This window comes from Mirounga angustirostris, unplaced genomic scaffold, assembly GCF_029215605.1.
Source record: "Mirounga angustirostris isolate CCGP_5_RB_7025 unplaced genomic scaffold, mMirAng1.0.hap1 SCAF_4, whole genome shotgun sequence".
Taxonomy (NCBI): domain Eukaryota; kingdom Metazoa; phylum Chordata; class Mammalia; order Carnivora; family Phocidae; genus Mirounga; species Mirounga angustirostris.
The window spans coordinates 19,168,871-19,192,820 of record NW_026991712.1 but is presented as its reverse complement, the minus strand read 5'-3'; the positions used below and the strand labels follow the sequence as shown (position 1 = coordinate 19,192,820).

The window sequence follows — 23,950 nt, the reverse complement described above, 5'->3', positions numbered from 1 at the left end:
GACGACACTCCCTTTCTCCTTCTTTCTCTTTCATGTTTAACATACGCATTATTTTCATATTTTAAGAAATGCTACAATTTCAGTTTCTATCGCCCCTTTGACCTAAGAGATATTTCACAAAGAGCTTTTAAAAATCCAAGAAGAAAGGCTTATTGTGCTTCAGTTTGGCAAATAATTTTCTACTTTGATTCCACTAACATCAGAGAATGCTGTTTATGGTATTCCAACCTCGGGAAATTTATTGCATTTTTGGTGAGCTAATCTATATATAATTTTGTCAATGTTCTGCCTGGATTTGAAAGGAAAATATATTCTTTATTATCAGTGTACAAAGTTTGTGATGTATCCCGATCTCCCTTATTAATTATGTTGTTTGGGTCTTTTATATCTTTACTGACCTTTTGTCCACTTGGATGGAGAGTATGTTGAAATGCCTACTATTAGTACATTTCTATTTTGTCTTGCATCTTCTAGAGTTTCCACTATAAAGGCCGCTGCTGTGTTACTGGGTGCACATTCACAAGTGGTGAATGTTCCTTGTGCATTCTGGCCTTTAGCAGCAACCAGTCCTTTGTCCTGTTTTGTGCTTTCAGTCTGCATTTTACCTTATCATATATCAAGCTCAAAACTGGTACCTTTTGTCAGCACTGTTTGTCTGCATTTGCCTTGTACGCTTTGCCCATCTCTTTGGTTTCTGCCTTTGAAAATCCCTTTGTGTTAGGCGTGTCTTGGGTCCAGCACCGAGTTGGGTTTTGCAGAGTCCACCTCTCTGACTGGTACATTGTACTCTGTCCAGCATGTAACCAGAGTTCCGTAAAATATTTGTTTCCTTTTTCCTTTTCTTTTCTTCCTCAACCAGGGTCAAGACTCACCTAAAACCATGATCTCTTTTTCTCCCCCAGCTTTACTGAGGTATAATTAACAAAATTTTAACATCTTTGGTGATTTGATATACGTGTACATTGTCAGAGGTCAATCTCCTTAGCCGCAGTTCTGGGTCTCTCTGGACTTAAGTCCCCTCCGGACCCTCTGGCTTAGCTGGAGTCCCATTTTCAGTCCTGCCCTGTGGTTCTCACCTCCTGGCAGGATAGGCTCTTCCGCACCACCTTATCAATGGTGGACTTGAAGACCACGATATGAAAGTGTACAAATGCATTCCCTCTTCTGGCTTCACAGATGAAGTCTCCAATGTTTGAACCAAGGCCTGGTGTCTCCCAAAATATTCTTTAAAACAGAATTCGGTGCCTTAGGAGGGAGTTAGAGCATATAGTCCACAGCTGGAAAGAAGCCTAGACATCACTGACTTAAACTCTCTCCCCAGGCATGAATCTCTTCTACAATACGCCACATTTCCTAGTCTCTGCCTTTTTCTGGTCTTGGTGAACTGACACTGTCACCCACACTATAGGCCTGCATTTGAAACCCAGCAAAACCATATATTAGCTCTATGATGTTTGGAACTTACATAAGAGCTGAGCCTCCATTTTTTATCTACAGAATGGAGACAAAGCAAAACTCAGAGTGCTGTTAAGAGGACCAAGCAGGGTCACAGATTCAAAGACTGGGCAGGAAATGTGAAGGACCAGGCAAGTAGCTAATAGAACCCCCCAAGGGTATGGCAATAGGAGTGACGAGGAGAATCCATTCCCTTGTACGAAGAGAAGTCTCTACTGGGCTCCTGCAGATTGGAAACCTGCCTGCAGCAACATGGGCCAAATAATCTCACCAGATCTTTCCACTGTTCTAGAAGAGCAGCAATCTGGCTTTCTAATGTGAAATTTCCCAATGATTCAATGTGGTAAGTAATTCCAATTTCTTTGCCATTTTTTTTAATTCTTTTTTTTTTTTTTTTAAGATTTTGTTTATTTATTTGACAGAGAGAGACACAGCGAGAGAGGGAACACAAGCAGGGAGAGTGGGAGAGGTTGAGAAGCAGGCTTCCCACTGGGCAGGGAGCCCTATGCGGGGCTCGATCCCAGGACCCTGGGATCATGACCTGAGCCGAAAGCAGACGCTTAACTGAATGAGCCACCCAGGCGCCCCAGTAATTCCAATTTCTTTAAAACACCAGACACACCTTATCTGCGGGCTGGGTACACCTGTCAACAGTCTCTGATCTGAAGTAATTAGCATAATGCCCAGCACGAGATGGGCACTTGATAAATTAGGAATTCACCAGATCTAACACCTTAGACATCAGACTCTTGGAAGAAAGGACCTATCTGACTGGGTAACCTAGAGACCAGGAAAGATCAGGCCCAGAGTAACCAGAACATCAACTGCGGGCCCGGGAAATCAGCAGAAATCGAGCGGGACAAAGTAGAGAACAGGCTGGAGTGGCTCATGCCTGCTCAGTCTGCCTGCTCCGACTCCTCCTTGGCTGATGGTCTCCTCTCTCTCCTGCAACCACAGCTCTGAGCCCTGGGCAGACATACTGGTGTGGGAGGGGAGCAGGCTAGATCCTGCAGCTGCTGGAGTCAGCCAGGCTTATTAGGAAAAGAACGAAAAAAGCTTTGAGCTCTGAGCCAAGGAGGCAACTTCCTCCCTGTCCCTATTCCCTTTGGCTTTTCCCCATCAGCAACTCAGAACGTAGCCAAATACATCCTACTCGGGTGGGCTGCCACTGTCCCACACATGTTACAAATAAGGGCCAGCAGAGCTGTCCCTATTTTTAGCATTTGAATGTGGCTGCCAAGATCACCAAGATTCCCCATTTGCTGGCTCAATTCCTCTCCCTCTCCTCCACATCTCTCTTATTTTCCTCCCAAATAGACGTTTTCTGTTTGGATGAGTTAAAGTAGATATCTGGGGGAACAGGGACCCCAAATATTTGCTCCTCTTGCTAAACTTTTTATAATCACCACAGACTGGGTGATATCTCTTTCCCGTGGCAAGAGAAATTGTGTACAGACTTTGAGAAATAGCACTCCAGGGTTGGATCAAAGCCACTCCTTTTTCTCTCTTGAGCATAAAGAGAGGCTTAGAGCAGAAAACTACAGTAAGGATCCTCTTGTGGAAACTTCCAAGTACACAGCTGAGGGCACCAAGGTCCAGGGGGGCTGATGTGCTTACTACCACCTAACATTAATAACAAATATTATGATACCTTATATTCATGAAGGATTTCCTGTACTAAGCACTTCACATGGATTTCCAGCTCAGTGAGATATCTATTTCAATTATTCCCATTTTACAGAGGACAAAACTGAGGTTTCTTGGTTTGCGAAACTTGCCCAAAGTCCCATACACTAGCAGTGGTACACCCAGGGAAGACACTTGGGATCCAATTCTTCAACTCTTCCCAGAACCAAAGCTCAGTGCACAGATTAGTCATGAGGATAAAAGGAAGAAGAATGGAAGAAGAGAAGGAGGGAGGCCGGCCAGGGCTTGAACAAGCACATTATCTCAGCGGGGCCCTTTCAGGCTTTTCTCTGGAAACTGCTGAGTGCTTTGAGAACACAAGCATGGCCCTCACAACCTCAGCGGCCACCACATGGCTGAGATCCAGAGGTCTCTGGGTCCCTTTACCTGTTCTCAGGGTCAGCAGAGGCCAGACTCCGGGTGACATAGCACATCTTGAGGGGGATGTTCTTCCGATCTCTGTGGAAGGAGCACGGCTGTGATGACAGGGCATCTGAGGACCCGGCCCCTAACCGAGGGGATTCGGGCGGAGGTGTTTCCCAGCCGATCTCTGATACTGGGGAGCCTTTCTTCACATAGGGTGTGGCTTCTCGCATGTACTTCACTGCAAGGAAAAAGACAACAACAGTGCTTTTAAGTACATCGCGGCTGAATTTCTGGAAAGTCTGATTGTGTTTTCGAAACTTGCATTAGATGAGCTCTTAATACCGATGCTCTTAAATTCTGAACAAGAGTCACAATTGCTGTTCCTCTCAAAACAGTTTTTCTGTTATTTAAATTCTATACCAAAGTGGTATTTAGAACTTGCTATTACAATGACCTGAACTTGAGAATTACTTTAAACTTTTTTCAACAATGACAACTTTTATCTTTTCTGATTTTAAGTTGCATTCTGGAGAAGAGGCTGAAAGACAAATGGGCAGAGAAGGAGAAAGCATAACTTAGGCTTAAAGGCACATAATTGTTCCATACAGAAGCAGGGAATCTGGTAGCCATATTCTCTAACTATGTCCTTATTCAGAAGCAAGAAGAACAGGCTTTTCAAGTTAATAGTGCTAAGAAAACATATACACACACACACAAAAAAAAAAACCTCAAAAAAAAACAACCAACCCTCACATAAAAGGATACTTATTTTGCAATGGAAAAAATTTGTATGAGCAAAAATATCTTCTGTAAGAGCTGAAAACTAGGACCAACCTAAATATCCACCAGAAAAATAATAAATTATAAGACATCTATACAGTCATTTTTAAAAATGAGATAGATACAGATGTGTTGATGTAGAAAGACCTACAAGATCTATTATTAGTTTAAAAAATGGTAGAGAGAAGTGCATATATTGTAATCTTTTGTATCTAAATCATAAATACATAGCCTTGCATATATACAACTATTTCTGGATAGGAACATAAGAAAATATTAACAGCAGTTAGCTCTGGGGAGTGGAAATAAAAGTCAAGCTGTATTACCCTTTTATACCATTTTTATGTTTAGCCAATATGCGCCTATTCCTTTAATAAAATTTAAAAAAAACAAAAATAGTTCCAGAGTTGAGTGGAGCAGACTGAAAGTCTGCTCTTTGGTATGTTTCCTTGGTCTTAAGAAGTTATTTGCCTAAACTGAGGGTTGCTGGAGTGGTGGGGGGTGGGAGGGATGGGGTGGCTGGGTGATAAACACTGAGAAGGGTATGTGCTATGTGAGTGCTGTGAATTGTGTAAGACTGTTGAATCACAGACCTGTACCTCTGAAACAAATAATACATTATATGTTTAAAAAAAAAAAAAAGGAAGAAGATAGCAGGAGGGGAAGAATGAAGGGGGGGAAATTGGAGGGGGAGATGAACCATGAGAGACTATGGACTCTGAGAAAGAAACTGAGGGTTCTAGAGGGGAGGGGGGTGGGAGGATGGGTTAGCCTGGTGATGGGTATTGAGGAGGGCACGTTCTGCATGGAGCACTGGGTGTTATACAGAACAATGAATCATGGAACACTACATCAAAAACTAATGATGTCATGTATGGTGTTTAACATAACATAATAAAAAAAAATTAGAACAAAAAAAAAAAAAAGGAAGTTATTTGCCTCTTCTAAATTTAAGCATTTGGTCCTTAGACAACTTTTGTATTGACAGGGCAACTAGATTCTTGGAAGGTGCAATATAAATTTCCCTATCTTTCTGTCACTCACACAGTTTGGTTCTGTGCTGCTTTGCAAGGGGGAATTGGGCTAAGTTCCTTACTGGTATCTGTTATTACAAATGGCAGTGGACTGGAATGGGTACACACTGGAAGATATTTACTCCAGACCTTGGTAATTCAAGTCCACAAACTAACACCTTTATGGCACAAGACATGGGGCCAGGTTTATAGAGACTACCAAAATAAGCAATAGGTAGTTTCCATACTCAACAATTCAAATCATGGGTAACTCTAATGGATGCTGCTGGGTCCCATCAGATCCTTTCCACCAGCCTGAGCACGTATTTCCTAGATGCTGTGTGCTGGCTGAGAACAACTCTTAAGCTGCCCACCTGTTCCAGAAAACAGCTGTTGACCCAACAGAAGCCAGCAAGTCTGGGAAGCTACAGTTGCTGCTAGATCCCCCAGACAGAGGCTCTGCTTCTCAGGAACCCCACCTAAGATAGTGACATCACACAAATACATAAAGTATGGCACAAAGCAGAGAGAGATGTGTGTTATAACAGGAATAAAGTACGTTGGAGGAACTCACAAGGAAACTGAATCTAGGAGTATGAGGACAAGGTAGGTTCACAGCAATTTAGTAAGACCAAACACACCAAGATGCATGTAATATGGACAGATATTAGGGAACTCAACCACAGGTATCAAAAACAGCCATATTAATTCAAGACAGATGTCATTTAGTACCAACACATATTTGAAAAGATTTCAGGGTTTTAACTGAATATAAGTGCAATTAGGAGAAAACAGCTCCACGGTCACCACAAACCTGTTAGCATAAGCTGCCATTACGGAAGAAGAAAGGGCATTCACAGACGGGTGTATTTTAAGGAATATTATTTATTCGTGGGCAATATATTTAAAGAGGAACACAAATATACCTCAGAACAAATGCAGAAAATTTAAGGGGACAGATTTAAGCTGTCCAAAGCTGGAGTAAATAGATCTGTTTTGAAAACACTTAACTTTTTTTATCTCTAAAAATGTTTTAGTAGAAGCTAAAACACTGCTTAGCTTTGTACATTACTGACTTGTACTTATTATATACAGGAAATTCAAGTATCAGCTGAGATGGTTTGAAGGTTCTCCTTTGGTTGTATTATTATTCTTCCAGATGGAGTAGGGGATGAGTGTGGTGGGAGTGAGAATCCAGAGATGCTTCATGAAGTAGGTGTCCTTTGAACTTGGCCTTAAAAGGTAGACAGGACTTTAAAAAAGCAGAGATAGGAACAACAGTCCTTCTTTTATATAATGTACTCTGATTTACAAATCGCATTGCAGTCCCATAAGAAAGAAAAGTTGGACCTCGGTTTGAAGGGGAATAAAGAACAAACATTTATTATATACCTAACTATGGATGGAACCAGGGGCTTTACATATCTTCCCACATTTAAGCTTCAAAATGACTATTCAAGGCACCACCATATTTATAAGACAACTAAGGTCCAAAGGAAAAAACTGGGTAAGGGATCTTCCACTTTTTGAGTATCCATGTATGTACAAACAATAAAAGAATAAGTTGCTATTCCTTTCAGACCCTGCTAAAAAGAAATGTCTTGGAGGGCTCTTCTTTTTTTTTTTAAAGATTTTATTTATTTCACAGAGAGAGATACAGCTAGAGAGGGAACACAAGCAGGGAGGTGGGGGAGGGAGAAGCAGGCTTCCCACTGAGCAGGGAGCCCGATGCGGGGCTCGATCCCAGGACCGCGGGATCATGACCAGAGCCGAAGGCAGACGCTTAACGACTGAGCCACCCAGGCGCCCCTTGGAGGGCTATTCTTATTCTGATGGACACTAGGAGCTTTACATATGTTATCCTTTGCAAGACTAGTATTATTTTACACATCGGCACAATAAGCACAGAAGTTTAGCTTATGTGGCTGGTGAGTGGTGGAGCTGTAGTTTGACTTCCCAGAGATTACATTCTTTAACGACATCTGGCTACCTCACCTAGCTAACGAAGGCAAAATGACAAGCTAATAGGCTTTGACTTTACTCCACAGGCAGAGCTGATAGCCATGGTGGTCTTGGTCTGTGAGTGAGGGGAATCAGAGGTTAGCCATAGAGAGAAGTCTGGCAAGTGAGGTCAGGTGTACTGAAGAGAAAAGGTATCCGAGGTACATCACTAATTACGGAGCCATTGGGAGTTACTGCCACAGATACCCTGAGCTGTACTCAAAATATGCATGGAAAGCGTGAGGAGTCCCAGAAATGTGTGGTTTGAGCCACTCATGGGCAGGAGCATGGGGAATATAGCAAGTCCTGGCCCAGAAGCAATACCGACCAAGTAACCACTTCCTGTGCTGCACAGAACTTGGGGAATTTATGGAGAGAAGACATAGCAACGCCTTGAAGAAAGGCCTGGAAATGATATTTAAAATAGTAATCCTTTTAACTGACCAACTGAAAATAAGGACAGAGAAAATAAGTTAACAAGGTAGGGATGGTCATTTAAAGATTTCTTCATTCATCCCAAATCCAACTATTCATCATGTGCTGAGGACTATGCTATCCACGTGTGATGATTAAAAAAAAAAAAAGTCCCTGTTTAAGAACAATGTAAGCCTGTAAAAGGGGGAAGGGAAGTGAGTAGGTGGCGTGAGTTCTTGTGTTAATCTTACACCTAGTTTAAGGAGGTCCCAAGCTAGAGGAGTCTCTAGGGGACTGGCAAAATCAAATGCAAATCCCTTCTGGAGGAAGGCAATTTCATCCTAGGCTTCAAAGAGTTCCTATGAATCACTTTCAAGGGCAATGAACAGCATAAAGTAAGAAAATGTTGTTCACATAGAAATGAGGTAGCATGAGCAAGAACTAGTAAAAATAACTGAAAGCAGTGACAGTCCCAACAGAAACTACAAAGCAACAAATAAGTTTACCATGTGTAAAGAAACAAATGAAAGTCTGAGAGAATCTTCCACAGAATATTTTTTTAAAGATTTCACTTATTTGAGAGAGAGAGAGCAATCAGGGGGAGAGGGGCAAAGGGAAAGGGAAAGTGAGACTCTCAAGCAGACTCCCCGCTGAGCATGGAGCCCAATGTGGGGCTCGATCTCACCACCCTGAGATCACGGCCTGAGCCCATATCAAGAGTCAGATGCTCAACAGACTGAGCCACCCAGGCGCCCCTTCCAGAGAAGATTTTTTAAACAGTGACCTAACAGATTGGTAAAATAACCAAATAAAATATCTAGTAGTAGTAGCTGTAATAATAATTACTGCTATATAATATAGAATTATAATAAAAAACCAGAATTAAAACTTCAATAGGTAGACATATTAAAGAAGAAATTAGTGAGTGAATTGTAGATCAGAAGAAATTTTACAGAATGTAGCACAAAAATATAAAAATATGGAAAACATGGAATAGAGATGTGGAAGATGAAGTGAGAAGGTCTAATGTATGTCTAACTGAAGCCCCAGAAGGAAAGACAGAATGTGGCAGAGGCTAAGGATTTTCCTGAAGGAAAGACAACAACCCACGACTTTAAGAAACCTGACTTAATTTTGATAAACACCACCTGTGCTCTTCCCCATCAAGACAAAGAGAAATAAGGGGTCATCTTGCTTTCAACCTCAGGTAGGCTAAGCCTCTCCTTAGAATCCATGTTTCTTCTGAGAACTTTAGATATCACCTCTCCCTTTCACTAAAGTTTTGTAAGGAAAATTCAGCCAAATCCCTAAATGAGTCCAGCAATCTCTGGCACCACCAGAAAACAAGTTTGCAATTTCAAGGGGAAAAAAACAACAAGGAAACAAAGAGATTATCATCACCATCCCTGAACAAGATATGCTGAAATCACTGAACTGTTTCCACATCAGTCTTGAGGAAAAACAGGTAATGTCAACACATCCCTGCGTAAAGCCCCTTTGTTCAGGAGTCTTGCTTCTTGTTGATCTATATAGAAGACAGAAAATGGAGAAACTTGTTTTTGTGTATAACAAAGAAAGCAACAGAAAATTGCCATTGGCTTTCTCCAAGGGCCCACAATTTCTGGTCCAGAGGAAGTAATAAAATTGTCAGAATATCCCTTCTTGCTACAAGGCTTGGTCATCAGTTCTGAGCATAATTCTGCTGTCCAGCTGTCCCTCTCCAATCACCAACTAAGGCCTGAGGCTAAGTCCCTTCTCCCCTCAAGCAGAGAGTAAGAACAGTGTGGCCACACCTGGGTGTGGTAAAGCAGAGCCTCTAACACAAAAACCATGTGTGAAACCTTTTCTTGGTTCTTGGTGCCTTAGCCTCTTGAGATTTCTACACCTTGCAATCAAAATAATGAGAGGATTTAATTCAGGAAGGGTAAAGTGTTACCCAAAGACTAGATGTGACTGCAATAGGTGTCCCAATTACAGTGTATTAAATGATAGAGAGGTTTGTTTTTCTTTTCCTCAAAGTCTAGAGCAAAAGAAAAGGGCTGCCAGGACAAGCTTTGCTCCCTGAAGTTGTCAGGGGCTCAGCCCTCTGCCCCCTTCCTGCTCTGCATCCTAGCCTGCCATCTGATAACCCAAGATGCCTGCTTGAGTTCCAGCCATTATGACCAAATACCTATCAGCAAGAAGGGGGGAAAAAATAAAGGACACACCACGCTTCCTCCCTTAAGAACACTTTCAGAAGCTGACACACTACATCTGCTTACAAACCATCGACCAGAATTTAGCCACAGGGCCATTTCTAGAGGGAAAAGAAAGTTTACTCTTAACTCTGGTGCCAACCCAGCTAAAAACTGGTGGAGAAGGGAGGCTACTATTGTGGAAGAAGAAGAGAAGAGATATTAAGGGACAACTCTCGGTTTCTACCACACAAAAAATATCCCTAATGCTGTCAGCCCATCACAGCTAATTTTATGACACATAAGTACAAATAAATGCGTTGGAGAGATCAGTAAAAAGCACAATGATTAGATTCCATGAACTTTGCTAAGTGTTTTTTGCATACTAACTCATTAGAACTTCACAACTCTATGATGCAAGCACTGCGATCACCCTCATTTTAGCAAGGATGCAACGACGGGAAAGGGTTAAATCATATCCCCAGATTACACTGCTAGAAAAGGCAGAAGCCAGAGTCAAATCCAGTCAGCGTGGCTCCACAGTTCTTGCTTTTAACTACGAAGTAATACTGTTTCTCACACTTTTTTTTTTAATTAATTGAATGTGTGTGTGTATGTGTGTGTATTTAAGGCAACATTTTTATGCACTGGGAGAAAACATCCAATTAAGTGGCTATTGCCTGTAACATAAGGGAGCTTGATTTTGTAAGCCTAAACTATTAAACTATGGCATTTCAATAAATGCCTTTTAAGACACTGTAATATGTATGCATAATAGAGGGTTTAAGAGCTAGCGTTTGCATAATTACACCTCCATGTGCTTACAGACAGTAATTTCAGGCAACGAGCTGTTGAAACCGATCAAGAAGCAGCCAGGCCCCAGGTCAGGGTGCTCATAATCAGAACTAATTAATGAACCATGCCCTTTCTGGGCATCATGAATTAAAAACTGTGGTTGAGCAATTAAAATTCCAATCTTCACTTGCAAAAAATGAAAAGGCGGGGCAGGAGAGCCGTAAGGAGTGGTCTTCAAACCAATAATCCACCAAGTCACTTTCAATATGTTTCTGGTTTGTCATCTCAAGGACGAGCAGTTGCAAAGCTTTCAAAAGAACCTTCAGCAGAGCCCAAGTTTGTGAAGGCCCCAAGTTGCCACAATTAAATCTTTGTTGAGGCGGCCAGATGACATTTGAAAGGAAAAGCACACACAGGCTACTAATGAGGAAATGCTTGAGGCAAATCCAATCAGCTCTCCAACTAGGCTGGTTTCTGAGGAGCCCGCGAGTCCCTCTGACAAGTGCGAGTCTTCTTAAAAATAACAACAAAAACAACAGAAAAAAGGATTTCCAGATTACAGGAAGAAAAAGAAATACTTCATTACTCTGAGCGAGGTGAACACAAAATGTGCATTTTCTAATGTGATTAAGGCGAGAGGGGACCAGCTGGAGGCAAGAAATCTGGGCATTCGGACCGCGGGTGAAGCTTTCAGGTTGGGGACAGGTTGGTGACAATGCGATTTGCTGACAAAATGCCATGTAAGACTTTCCCTTCATGGCATTTTCCTAGGCCATCTCAGGGAGGAAAGGAGCAGAGGGGGTTCATCAATGATCTCAATCAAGAAATGATGAGCGAAGGAATACAAGCTTCTTGGAGGATATAGCTAACCTCTCGGGAAGTGGAGTCGTGAGCTGGAAAGAGAACTGGCCGTGGGAGTCGGGGACCAGGGTTACAGTTTCAGCTCTGCCACTAACTAGCTCTCCAGCCCCAGGCAAGTCACTGCCCTTCCCGGACCTCATTTTCCTTACCTGTCAAGGAGCGAAATAAAAGTCCCTACCCTTCAAACATTCTATAATTCCTTGGGAAGCTGTCTCTTCTGACAATATATTTAAAAAAAAAAAAAGGTTTCTTTTCTTACCTCATCTTGCTGTTTGTGTCTTCACCAACAAACAGCTCTGTTAAAATGTGTGCCACAATCTTAGTCCTTAGGTAGATGCATCTTGTGACTTTTTACCAAACTCTACAGGCATCTGACAAATGTGACAATAAGTCTATGTTGAGATTATGTACTCAAGTTACTTTTTCTTTGATTTGGCAGAGTTGTCTAGAAGAATCATTATTCTCATTCACTTACCAATATTTATTTCTCTTCCATTCTGCCAGGGGGAGGGGTCCTTCAAGGTAGGATTTTTTTTTTTAAGATTTTATTTATTTTTTGACAGAGCGAGACACAGCGAGAGAGGGAACACAAGCAGGGGGAATGAGAGATGAAGAAGCAGGCTTCCTGCTGAGCAGGGAGCCCGATGTGGGGCTCGATCCCAGCGCCCTGGGATCATGACCCGAGCCGAAGGACTGAGCCACCCAGGCGCCCCTCAAGGTAGGATTTTAAGAGACATTTGAAGGATGACCCAAAGGCTCTCGTGAAGTCATAAGCACATTCTGGGAGAGGGTACTGAGTTTTAATGATTGGCGTCAGGAGTAAGATAAACTGGTTACGAATTTCTTGAGTAATTGTTGGCCTCCTATTAAAAATCTATCTCAAAATTATCCTATTTTAGACAGTACAGTTATTCGATGTAATCTGCCTTGATTCTTCAATGAAGCAAGATTATTGCCCCCAGAGAAGCCTCCAGAGACCCAAGGGGAGTATCCTATCCCCTAAGTCCTACCACCACTCAGAAACACACTGACTGGTTTGGTTATCCATTAATACAATAAACATTTAATAAGTTCCTGCTATGGGCAGGGCCCTGAGTGTTGGAGTTATCCCAGTCAACAAGACAGGCTGGGTGCCCACCCTCGAGGTGCCCGCACTGAGGTGCACATGTGCCTGTTGCGGGGGGAGGGGGAACATCAGGCCAATAGATAAATATAGGGCACTGCTCTGAAAGAGACACACACCAGAGGCCTGGAGTCTGTCCCAGTTCACACAGAGCCCCTCACTAGCTGGCTCCTGCCTGCCTCTTATTGTCATCTCAGCTGACTGACCACCTCTTGGTCTCCACAGTTCACACACCAGCCACAAAGAAATTCTCTTTCTTTTTTTTTTTTAAAGATTTTTTATTTATTTATCTGAGAGAGAGAATGGGAGACAGAGAGCATGAGAGGGGGGAAGGTCAGAGGGAGAAGCAGACTCCCTGCCGAGCAGGGAGCCCGATGCGGGACTCGATCCCGGGACTCCAGGATCATGACCTGAGCCGAAGGCAGTCGCTTAACCGACTGAGCCACCCAGGCGCCCCTGGTTTTACCAGGTTTTTTTTTTTTTTTTTTTAAGATTTTATTTATTTATCTGAGAGAGAGAATGAGAGACAGAGAGCATGAGAGGGAGGAGGGTCAGAGGGAGAAGCAGACTCCCTGCCGAGCAGGGAGCCCGATGCGGGACTCGATCCCGGGACTCCAGGATCATGACCTGAGCCGAAGGCAGTCGCCCAACCAACTGAGCCACCCAGGCGCCCAAAGAAATTCTCTTTCATTCTCTGAACATGCCACGCTTGCCCTCTCCTGCCTCTGTTCTTTGCACATGTGGTCTCTTCTGCATGGAAACCTGTCTGGAAAACATTCCTCTCTACATCCTGTAAGCCTTAGTTCAGGTAAAACCTCCTCCCTAAGTCCTCCCGATATGCCTTCCTTAAGCTCCAGCCGCGCCTTGCGATCTCCACTGATATGACCAGCATCAGGACATGAACATTATGAGGATGGCCTATGCCACGCAAGGCACTGTGCTCATGATCTGACACACACTTGAGCACTTACACATCACAGTTCTTTCTTTGTACACAGGTCTCTCCGGTGGAAGCATGAGGTCTTCAAAGTTGAGTGAATACTCTACAGTAGAAGTGAAAACTCTAGACTCTGGAGCCACATTACATAGTCTCAAATCTTGCCTCTGCCACCTATGGTGGGCAGTGAACTGGGAGGTTACATTTCCTTAATCTTTCAATGCCTCCGTTTGTCCACCTGTAAAATGGGGATAAATAGGAGTGCCGGCTGGTGGATCAAATGACCTAATACACACAGAGGGCTCAGGACTGTGTCTAGCACATGGTAAGTGCTCATCAGTGTTAGAAAAAAGGAAAACTTGGTATCCACATCTATAGCCAAGCAATTAACACTACGTCCGGCTGTCAAATATGGAATTGTTGAGCAAATGAATGACAATGTTAACAGGATCTCCAAGATAGAATTTTTCACAGATTTGTTCTTGAGGAGGAGTCATAACTGATCAGCAGAGGCCAGAGAATACCTGTCACTTGTCCAAGGTTTTAAGACAAAGAAGCAACAGACGAAGGTCAGAAATCCATTTCCTCTATCCTGTAGAATGGGGGTTAGCAAGCTTTTTCTGGAAAAGGCAAGACAGAAAATTTGGCAGGTTCTGTGGACCTTTCGAGTCTCTGCCACAATTATCCGATTCTAGCATGAAAGAACCACAGACTACATGCAAACAAATCAGTGTGACAATGACATTTTCTTTACAAAAACAGGCAATGGGCCCGATTCAACCTGGGAGCTTTAGAAAAGTAGCAATAACTACTTACTATGACTTACTTACTATGCATCGGGCCCCACTTAAAATGTCTGAGGTCTACTAGCTTATTTAAAAGCAATTCTATGGGGATGCCTGGGTGGCTCAGTCGGTTAAGCGGCTGCCTTCGGCCCGGGTCATGATCCCAGGGTCCTGGGATCAAGTCCCACATCGGGCTCCTTGCTCAGTAGGGAGCCTGCTTCTCTCTCTCTCTCTCTCTCTCTCTCTCTCTCCCTCTGCTTGTGCTCTCTCTGTCAAATAAATAAAATCTTAAAAATAAATAATAAAAAAATAAAAGCAATTCTATGAAGTAGGTTTATTATTATGCCTACCTGACAAGCAAGGTGAGTGTGGCATGGAGGCTGGAGAGACTTGCCCAAGGTCTCAGAGCAGAGATTGGCAGAGCTGGGATCTGGACTGATGCAGTCCAGCTCCAAAGTGTCCAGTCCTGATCACTAGAAAGTGAACGAGCTCTTTCCTTGCGCTCTCTATGCCTCCACATGTGGCCAAATGCTCCTGCCTGAGTTCTGTTTATCCAGCCATGAACAGTTTAGAAATCATGCTTTTCAAACACCATTTTGAGTGTGAGATATCTTCCACAGATTCCTTTTCTCATATTGAACCCAAATCTCACTCCTATAATTTGGATTCACTGATCATGGCTCTCCTCTGCAGAGATATAAAAAGCATCTTGAGTGTCGTCTAAACTAGTAATACTTAAGTGTTTGGCTTTCTATAAAGAAAAAGATAAGCCAGATTACAAAGAGACTGGCACGACTGGTCCCTTGCTCATCTGGCATCCAGATGTTATAGGGTCCCTGTCTACATTCTCTCAGAGCCTAAAGGTGGTAATGGATGAACTTAATGTGTGACAGGCATGACAGATGTTACTTTTACTTCAGGCCCCTAGATAAAGCTGGAAGAGGTACCCAATGCCTTAGATGACAAAACTAAGATTTTAAGAGTTTTACACAGGCCCCAAATTAATAGGGATAAGATGGAACATGCTGTCATTGCGTATTCAAAATAAGCATCACTGTAGCATGTAGGAGAGGAAGAACTGTATTATAGTTAATGTGAAGGAAATTTCTAGGGATTTCCATGACTATGGCTGCCATAATAAATAGGACATTAGGCTCCATTGATAGAGGTAGGTGATCACAAAAGGAGAGCCCCTCTTTATCACCTTGATTGGTCCATACCTGAAACCCTCATAGGTTGGACAATGTTTCAGATTTATCTATTTTTATTTTAGAGAGGGAGAGAGAGTGTGCACACGGTGGGGGGTAGGGAGAGGGGTAACAGGGAAGGGCAGAGGGAGAGGGAGAGAGAAACCCAAGCAGACTCCACGCTGAGCACAGACCCGGATGCGGGACTCGATCTCACAACTCCAAGATCAGACCTGAGCTGAAACCAAGAGTGGGATGCCCAACCGACTGCACCACCCAGGTGCCCCAGGTTGAACAATGTTTACATGAGGGTAAGAAGGATGACCAGGTTGTTGAAAGGTTCAAGTAACAAAGAAAATATAAATTAAATGAGAGACCTTAGAGCACAGAAGGAAAGAGTCTGGAGTCTGATTGCTGGGGTCCAATTCCTAGCTCTCCTATTGCTGAGCTCTGTGTCCTTAAGCAGATTACTTAGTTTCCCCGTGGGTTAATTTTTTCACCTATCTCAGAGGATTGTTGTGAGGACAAGGTGACTTAATACAAGTTAAAAAATGTACAGGTAACTTGGCATAGTAAACACCATAAGGGTCAGTTACCATTATCAGGAGTGAGCCTCGGAAAGAGATTGATGGGACCTAACAAGTGGTGGGTTGGGCGAAGCTCACTCTGTGTTTCTCTGCAGGGTAGAGCCACAGTTCGTGAATACAAATTATTGGGGTAAAATTTGGGTAGGGAGTTCCCTATTGCTCGTGACATTCAAGCAGAAACCAGAGGAGATATGTCCCATGTGGCAGAAAGGATTTGTCTCCTCTGTGGGAGGACATATTGTTTTCTAAAATCCCCTCAAGTTATCATGTTCTATGTTCCTTCTGGAATGTGGGTGATTAAGATGTCTACTCCAAAGACTACAATACAGTGAGGACACGTCATGGTTGTATACCAATAAAATCATGCCATCCACTTCTTTACTCTTATGTGCTTATTAGCTATATATGACTTACATGACACTGGGACAGTTTGTTGAGTCTTAGAATCTTCACCTGTAAAACGGGAACACAATACATTCCTTAGGCCATACGATGTAAAACTTTAATAAATGAGCTCCAGGCAAAGGATCTGGGTTTAAATCCCAAATCTTCTACTTCTAAGCTGGGCTTCTTTGAGCAAGGTATGCAATCTCCCTGTCACTCAGTTTCCTCACCTGATAATAACAGGACCTATCTCAAAGACTTGTTATGAGGATTAAATAATTTTTAAAAATGTATACAGGGCCGGGTATACAGCTGGGTGGCTCAGTCGGTTGAGTGTCCAACTCTTGGTTTCGGCTCAGGTCATGATCTCCTGGTCAAGGGATAGAGCCCTGCATCCTGCTCCCTGCTCAGCGTAGAGTCTGTTTCCCCTCTTCCTCTCCCTCTGTCCCTCCCACCGTTCTCTCTCTCTCTCTTTAAAATAAATAAATAAATCTTTAAAAAAAAATGTATGCAAAGCTCTTAGAACAGCACCTGGCACATACTTTGCACTCATATTTAACTATTATTACCATTATGTTGTTGTTGCTCTTCTGAGATTTAAATGAGAAAATGCATTGTGGGGACACCGATCTCTTTTCTAACTATAGGTGCTGTCAAAATCATCAATGCTTGAAAGTGTCATTTCATTATAGATTCACTGCATATACATTAAGCCCCTACTCTGCACTCAGTGGGACTAGACTCGGCAAGATGGATACTCAGACTTACAAGTTCCTGCTTCTGAGAATTTTATGATCATGCCAACCAGAAAAGGCACAAACCAAAAACCTGGGAATTGCTATTGAATAAAATTCAGTACACACACAAATAGCCTAAAGTGTTCATCAGATAGTAGCAAGTGCTGAGAGGACATGGATTCTGATGTCTACAGACTTGATCCCTCAACAATTTGCTGCCGGCTCTTCACCCTCACAAACACTCTTAATTTCTCCACCTTGGGAAAATACAGTAACTATTTTAACAGCTATCCCCGGACATCTGAAGACAGGAAGTGAGTAACGGGTAGAAAGGATGTCTGATACTCAAGCCCTAATATTGTTTTTACTCTTTCTTATACAGAAGATCCTATGTGAATAGGACTTTACGTCAACAGGCAGGAAGCGCTGCTTTTACTCCCTCCTTACAGGCATCTCTGGAAAATAACCTCTATTATTCCAGGTGTAGCTTGCTGAAAACATCCTGCAAATCAAACTCAGGTTCAGTAAATCTGCAGCTACTTTTCAGTGGCAGAAGCCCAGAAAAGTCATAAAGCTTTTCCAAAGGAAACCACATTAAGTAAACAAAATATCATTACCAAGGGTGGACTCAGGCCAGGTCTGAGATTTTTTTTTTTTTTTTTTTTTTTTACCCAAAGATATGCTGCAGACCCAAAGCAATCATACAGGCATATGGAGGAAAGGGGGATGGCAGGAATGAACTTTGAAACATCAGGGTCTCCCAAACTAGACAATGTTATGAACGAACACCTGCTATCTTAAAAGTGCGTTACAGTTTAAAACACTTCCATGTGCACAATCTCATTTCTTGCTTACTGCCATCTCCACAGAACTATGCATGAACGAAAAGTCCTGTAAGAATCTGACTATGCATTTATTTGCTTGAGACTCCCATGGCTCAGGAGGTAAGAGCCTAGCAACTTTCCCCACCAAATTCTACCCCCTGCCAAGCACACACATGACGCACACCCAAACACATCTTGCTCAACAGAACCATGCCTACAGAACCCACCTGATGTACTGGATTTTCTCCTAAAGGCCAAATGTAGCTTGGCCTTGTTTGTAACTCTTTGGGGAGAGAAATTGCCAAGAACTCTAAGAAGTCGATCAGGATGGCAGAGGAAAGGCCTAAGCAAGCTTCTTGGATCTGCCTGTCAGAGCCAGGAGAATAAAACATGTTTCTCCTCTAAACTTCCAGAAGCTTCACTGGACTCTGACCAGTCAAGATAGAAGGGCTTGTTTTTGTTGTTTGTTTGCTTTTGTTTTTAAAGAGGTCTGGAGGGGATGATGGTGAGCATCAGAGAAGAGATACGACTTTTGGTAATAAATAGACCCCTAGGAAAATTTAACAATAAAAGAGGTGGGAAAATTGAGCTTCAGAGAGTTTAAATATCCTACCTCCAGGAAGCAAGCAGCAGCCCTGGAATGGGGTCCCTCGTGTTCTCATCTAATCTAATAAATCTAATAACCACAGCTGTAACAATACAACTGGTTCAGTGTCATGGAGACATAGGCTGATTGACTGCAGCTAATGAGTAATGAGTTGCTATGAAAGCTGGGCATATCTATGGATAGGAGGGGGTTAAACTAATAACATTCTCTAGTGGTCATATCAGAATTCAAATTATCAAAATATTCCACATCTGTCATAAAGGAAAAATCTAAAGGTAGCACAGGAAAAACCAAAAAAATAAAAAATAAAAATAATAGACAACCGCCTGGAGTATTTGATGAAATTAAAAAGGTGACAGAAAATCAGTATTCTTTTTTTTTTTTTGTGGAGGGGAGGGACAGAGGGAGAGGGAGAGAGAGAAGCTTAAGCAGGATCCATGCCCAACATGGAGCCCTACGCGGGGCTTGATCTCAACCCTGAGATCATGACCTGAGCCGAAATCAAGAGTCAGACACTTAACTGACTGAGCCACTCAAATGCCCCAGAAAGATCAGTATTCTAAATAGAAGGGAAAATAACAGATACAAAAGAGATTAAAAAGATAATAAAATACGACTTTTGACAGATTTATGATAATAAATTTGAAGACTTAGATGAAATGCACAAATTCAGAGGAGAAAAATAAACTTACTAAAACTGACCTAAGTAGAAATAAGAAGTGTGGCTAGTCCTATAACACTTGGAATGGAAACACTGGTTAATATTCTTCCCACAATGAAAACACCAGAACCAGATGTTATCAGTGAATTCTACCAAACTTTCAAAGACAGACCATTTAAATCTTACTCAAACTATCTGAGAAAATTGACAAAGACAGAATCTCCCCCAATTTAATCTGTGAAGCTAACATAATGTTAATAACAAAACCAGACAAAGAAAATTTCAGAAAGGAAAACTGCAAACTCATTTCATTCATAAATATAAGTGCAAAATTCTAAACAAAATATTAGCAAACCAAGTCCAACAATATACACAGAAGACAGTACAGCTTTGGTCTGGGGGACCTGGGGGACCTTGCCTCAGAGGATTTCTGATAGACTTTGCCTTAGGGCAACAAAATTTAAAGTATATAAAAAATTTTAATAATTTTTTCAAATTATGCAATATTAAAGGTGTTATTTGTACTCTTTCAGCCTATAGAATACCATTGAATTTAATACCTAGAGTAAGCAAAGCATATCACTATAGTAGCACTTGTCTATAAGCAATATCATGAATCACAAAATTGATCTGAGATATTTTTCAGGCTGCTTGCCCCAGGCTTGTTAAAACTCTGGTTTTAGTCTCTGCCAATGAATACCTGGGTTCTAGTGTTCTATCACAAACAATGGTTTGTCCCTTGCATAAGCCAAAAAGATTTCTGGCTTAGATCCTTCTCTAAGGGCAGGCAGATATGCCTTAAAATATTTTCTGGCGATTATTTTGAGGTTCATATCGCTACTCAGGTAAAGCTGCCTTTTAGAACATTTCTGAATATGTGCTAAATATTATCCAGTTGAATATTTACAGCAAATATATGAGTTATGTGTCATTAGCCCCATTTAACAGTTGCAGATACTGAGGCTTAAGGAGGTCAGGAAATGTTCCATGTAGCCATTTGTGGAGGTCAGAAGCATAAGCCAGATTGGTCTGACTCGAAGCCTGTAATCCTTTAGCTAAACTATACTGGTTCTTGAATTACCCAATAAGCTTCCTGTTTAGTTTGAGCTTTCCATTCACAACACCCGCAACCTCCTCCCTCATCTTTCCTGCTCCTAGATTAGATCTCAGAACAGAGATAGTGTTTTAGAACAGGAGGAAGGGTTTAAGTCATCTGTTCAGTTCAATGGCTACTTCCCTTTTGAGTTTTGAGCTTCACTCTGCCCTTTGCTTGGCCCTCGGCTGTCTGCAAAGAAGGTGGGGTGAGGGGAAGATGGCGGAGATATGGATAAATTGGAAGATAGGAAAATATCACGAAGGTTGCCACCCCATACAATGATTCTAGGGTGTTAGACATCAGCCAGTTCCCTCTGTCCTTGCTCTCTTTGTCTGTTGCTGGAATGTCTGCCTTGGTTGGAAACAAGAAAGGGAGATACCATTTATGGTATAATTTTTTTTTATAAGAAGCTATAAATATATTACCTGGTTTAAAACACACAATAACCCCATGAGATTAGTATCGTGAAATGGGAAATCCTGGCTATGAATTACAGACTGAACGCTCTCACTATTCATGGACCTGGCCATCCAGGTTTCCCTCCTTACAAACGTGCCATGGAAACAGCTGCAGATGGAGCCAGACATCTTGAACCAGAGAGTTCAAAGTATTTCTGCATGGAAAAATAGAAGTGTTTTACTTTCTCTTAGGCTCCAAACTTTTCACTCCTTTTTCTTTTTTGTTCAACAGATAATGCTCATCTAAAATATATTACCTTTTAGGATAAGCATACAAATCATGCAGGCCCAAGAGGGCTCTGATATAAAATAATCAAATACTTACAGTCTAATATGCTCTCTATAATAACAGAGGCAGAATGCAAAAAAACAAACTTACACCATTACAGCAGTGTATTGTGTTTGTCAAGTATCAAAAAAAAAAAAAGACTTCCTTTCTCTTCTAGTGTAATGCCCCCAAATACTTCTTAAATGGATATTATGCTTTAAGAAAGTCCACCCACATCAAACTATATACTATACTAATTACTTCCCAGAAATGGTTCCTTCTACTTCAACAATCATTTACAAACATTAAGACATATTTCAGTGAATCATACCCAGAGTTCATGGAATTGTAGATTTATAAGTGCATTATACTTGGAATGAATTTTCTACCAGAACTTAGAAATACACGGCATTATTCATACAGTGAATGAAGCATATCCAATTCTAAATTATTCAATAATGCCTGTTGCCAAAGCAAAGAGGTAGGGAGAAAAGCACAGGAATTACTAAATCTTAGCTATATATGCATTTCTCTAATATGATGAAAAATTAATTATGTGGCCACTTGGAAAGTTGCAGCACAAAGATTTCACATTGTAAGACGTAGAATAATGATAAACCCATTAATACCACAGAGACATTTATTTCTCCTTTAACCAAAACTGTGAATAATAGGAAACACTCATTGGTAATTCATAGATACTTATGAAATGTTTACGAACGACCACACTTATGCCTCACGACAACGTGTTGTACACAGGAAGAAGCGGACGCAAAGACAGGCTTGCTGAGCACCATCACACGCACAGTTAAGTTGCAGAGGGGGAATCTGAACCCACTTTATGACTATAGCTCTAGCCATTCACCATTATACATGCTGTGCATCTGAGATGCCGGTCCCCTTCTCTTGGCTCTTTCCAGCATCCAGCAAGTGCTTTCGGAAACCCATGTCTACTCCCAGGAAGTAAAGCATCTGAAAATGCATTGACCACTGAGTGGACTAATATCAATATCATTATTCTTGGATATTGCGCTAGAGTGGAAAACCTTAGACTTGAGAGTTAGGACCCCTGGCTTGAGGCATAGCTCTCTCCTTCAGTTGCATGATGATGGACAACACATTCCATCTCCCTAAAGCTCAGCCTCCTCATCTATGTATACCCATAGAAATCATAATTTTTAAAATTTAGGCATGATTTACATAGAGTGAAGTGCACAGACCTTAAGTGTATCGTTCAGTAAGTTTGGATGAATCCATATTAAGACACAGAACATTTCCATCAGCCTAGAAATTTCCCTCATGTTCCTTTTCAGTCAACTGTCCCTCACACCATCCCACAGAAAAGCAACCTGATTTGCTTTTTTTTTATTTTTTTTTAAAGATTTTATTTATTTATTTGAGAGAGAGGATGAGAGGAGAGAGAGAGCACATGAGAGGGGGGAGGGTCAGAGGGAGAAGGAGACTCCCTGCTGATCAGGGAGCCCGATGTGGGACTCGATCCCGGGACTCCAGGATCATGACCTGAGCAGAAGGCAGTCGCTTAACCAACTGAGCCACCCAGGCGCCCGCAACCTGATTTGCTTACTCTAGAATTTTCTATAATGGAATTATACAGTACGTAGTTGTTTGTGGGTCTCTGGCTTCTTCCACTCGGCATAATGTTTTTGAGATTCACCCATGCTGTATAGTGTGTAATAACTGTCCATTCCCAATAATAACAATATGATATAAGCATTAAAAGAGATAATGGACATTATTACCAATTAAAGGCTCTCCCCCCAAATAGTTATTATTTAAAAGAGGAAACCCAGGAATAGGAGGGGAGGAATATTTAAATCTATCACAGGCTGGAAGACATTTGGAGAAAGGGGTTCATTATTAGTGGCTCTCATATCGCACCCTTTATATGTTTAAGAACACCGATGGCAAAAACACTTATATTTGATGTTTTAAGTGAAAGTGGATTGAATTTAGCCTACCGGACCAGAAATTAATTTTCTGCCATGCAGAGACAACTTTGATAGCATACCTTCCCACCGTATTTCTGAAACGTCCCCCTTTTGCCCACCACAGAGATGGAGGTCCGCCTACGTCAGAAGATTACATCTGAGAGACCAGCAAGTGCAAAGCCACACATTAACGCTAGCCTGCAGCAGAAGCCAAAGTTTATGCTGTCAGTTCTGGCCAGCTGTATAATTCAATTTTTCCAATGAAGCAGGAGCCTGGCCCTCACAAGCACGAAACCAATACTGCATTTCACAGAAGGCGATTTGGCCACAATAAATAAATCCACGCTCTAGAAGGAAACAGAATCATTGAGACGCATATCTTAAGTCCTTTCTTTCTGGCAGAGGCATTCTTCCCTAAAAGCACGGTGTCATGGGGAAGCAGGTATCATTCCCAAAAGGTTTTTCCCAACTACCAGTCATAGAGGGTGAGGTAGAAATATTCCAACTCCAATTCCAAACTCTCAAGCAAAAAGTTCAGAAGCCAGATGAGTTTTGGAAATGACCCCTTGTTCAGCTTGTAGCTCAGGCAAGGACGCCCTACAGAGAAACATGAAAGTATACAAAGTTTATCAAAATATAAGCCACATTTAGAGCAAGGTATAGAAGAAATCTCCTCAAAGTTCCCGCAAGCCTGTGGGTGTAAGTTTCTACCCTGCTTCCTGCAGAAACAACATCTGTTCTTACATTCAACACAAGCCACCTCTGATATTTATTGCATTTGCTGAATGCTGAAAGCATCTGA

The 23,950-nt window shown here is 41.9% G+C and overlaps 1 protein-coding gene and 1 long non-coding RNA gene across 2 annotated transcripts in view; one reads left to right on the top strand and one right to left on the bottom strand.

The window, feature by feature from the left end:
- The window catches only part of SNTB1 (syntrophin beta 1), a 230,757-nt gene that overhangs the window by 126,702 nt on the left and 80,105 nt on the right, over positions 1-23,950 (bottom strand). The window contains exon 2 of the mRNA XM_064587955.1: positions 3,529-3,745. Coding sequence (XP_064444025.1) covers positions 3,529-3,745 — 217 coding nt within the window. The remainder of the gene's footprint in view (positions 1-3,528; positions 3,746-23,950) is intronic.
- Positions 527-23,497, top strand: LOC135364072 (uncharacterized). Its single transcript, XR_010410535.1, has 3 exons — positions 527-1,798; positions 12,109-12,263; positions 23,273-23,497. It is a non-coding gene; the product is annotated as an uncharacterized LOC135364072 (long non-coding RNA).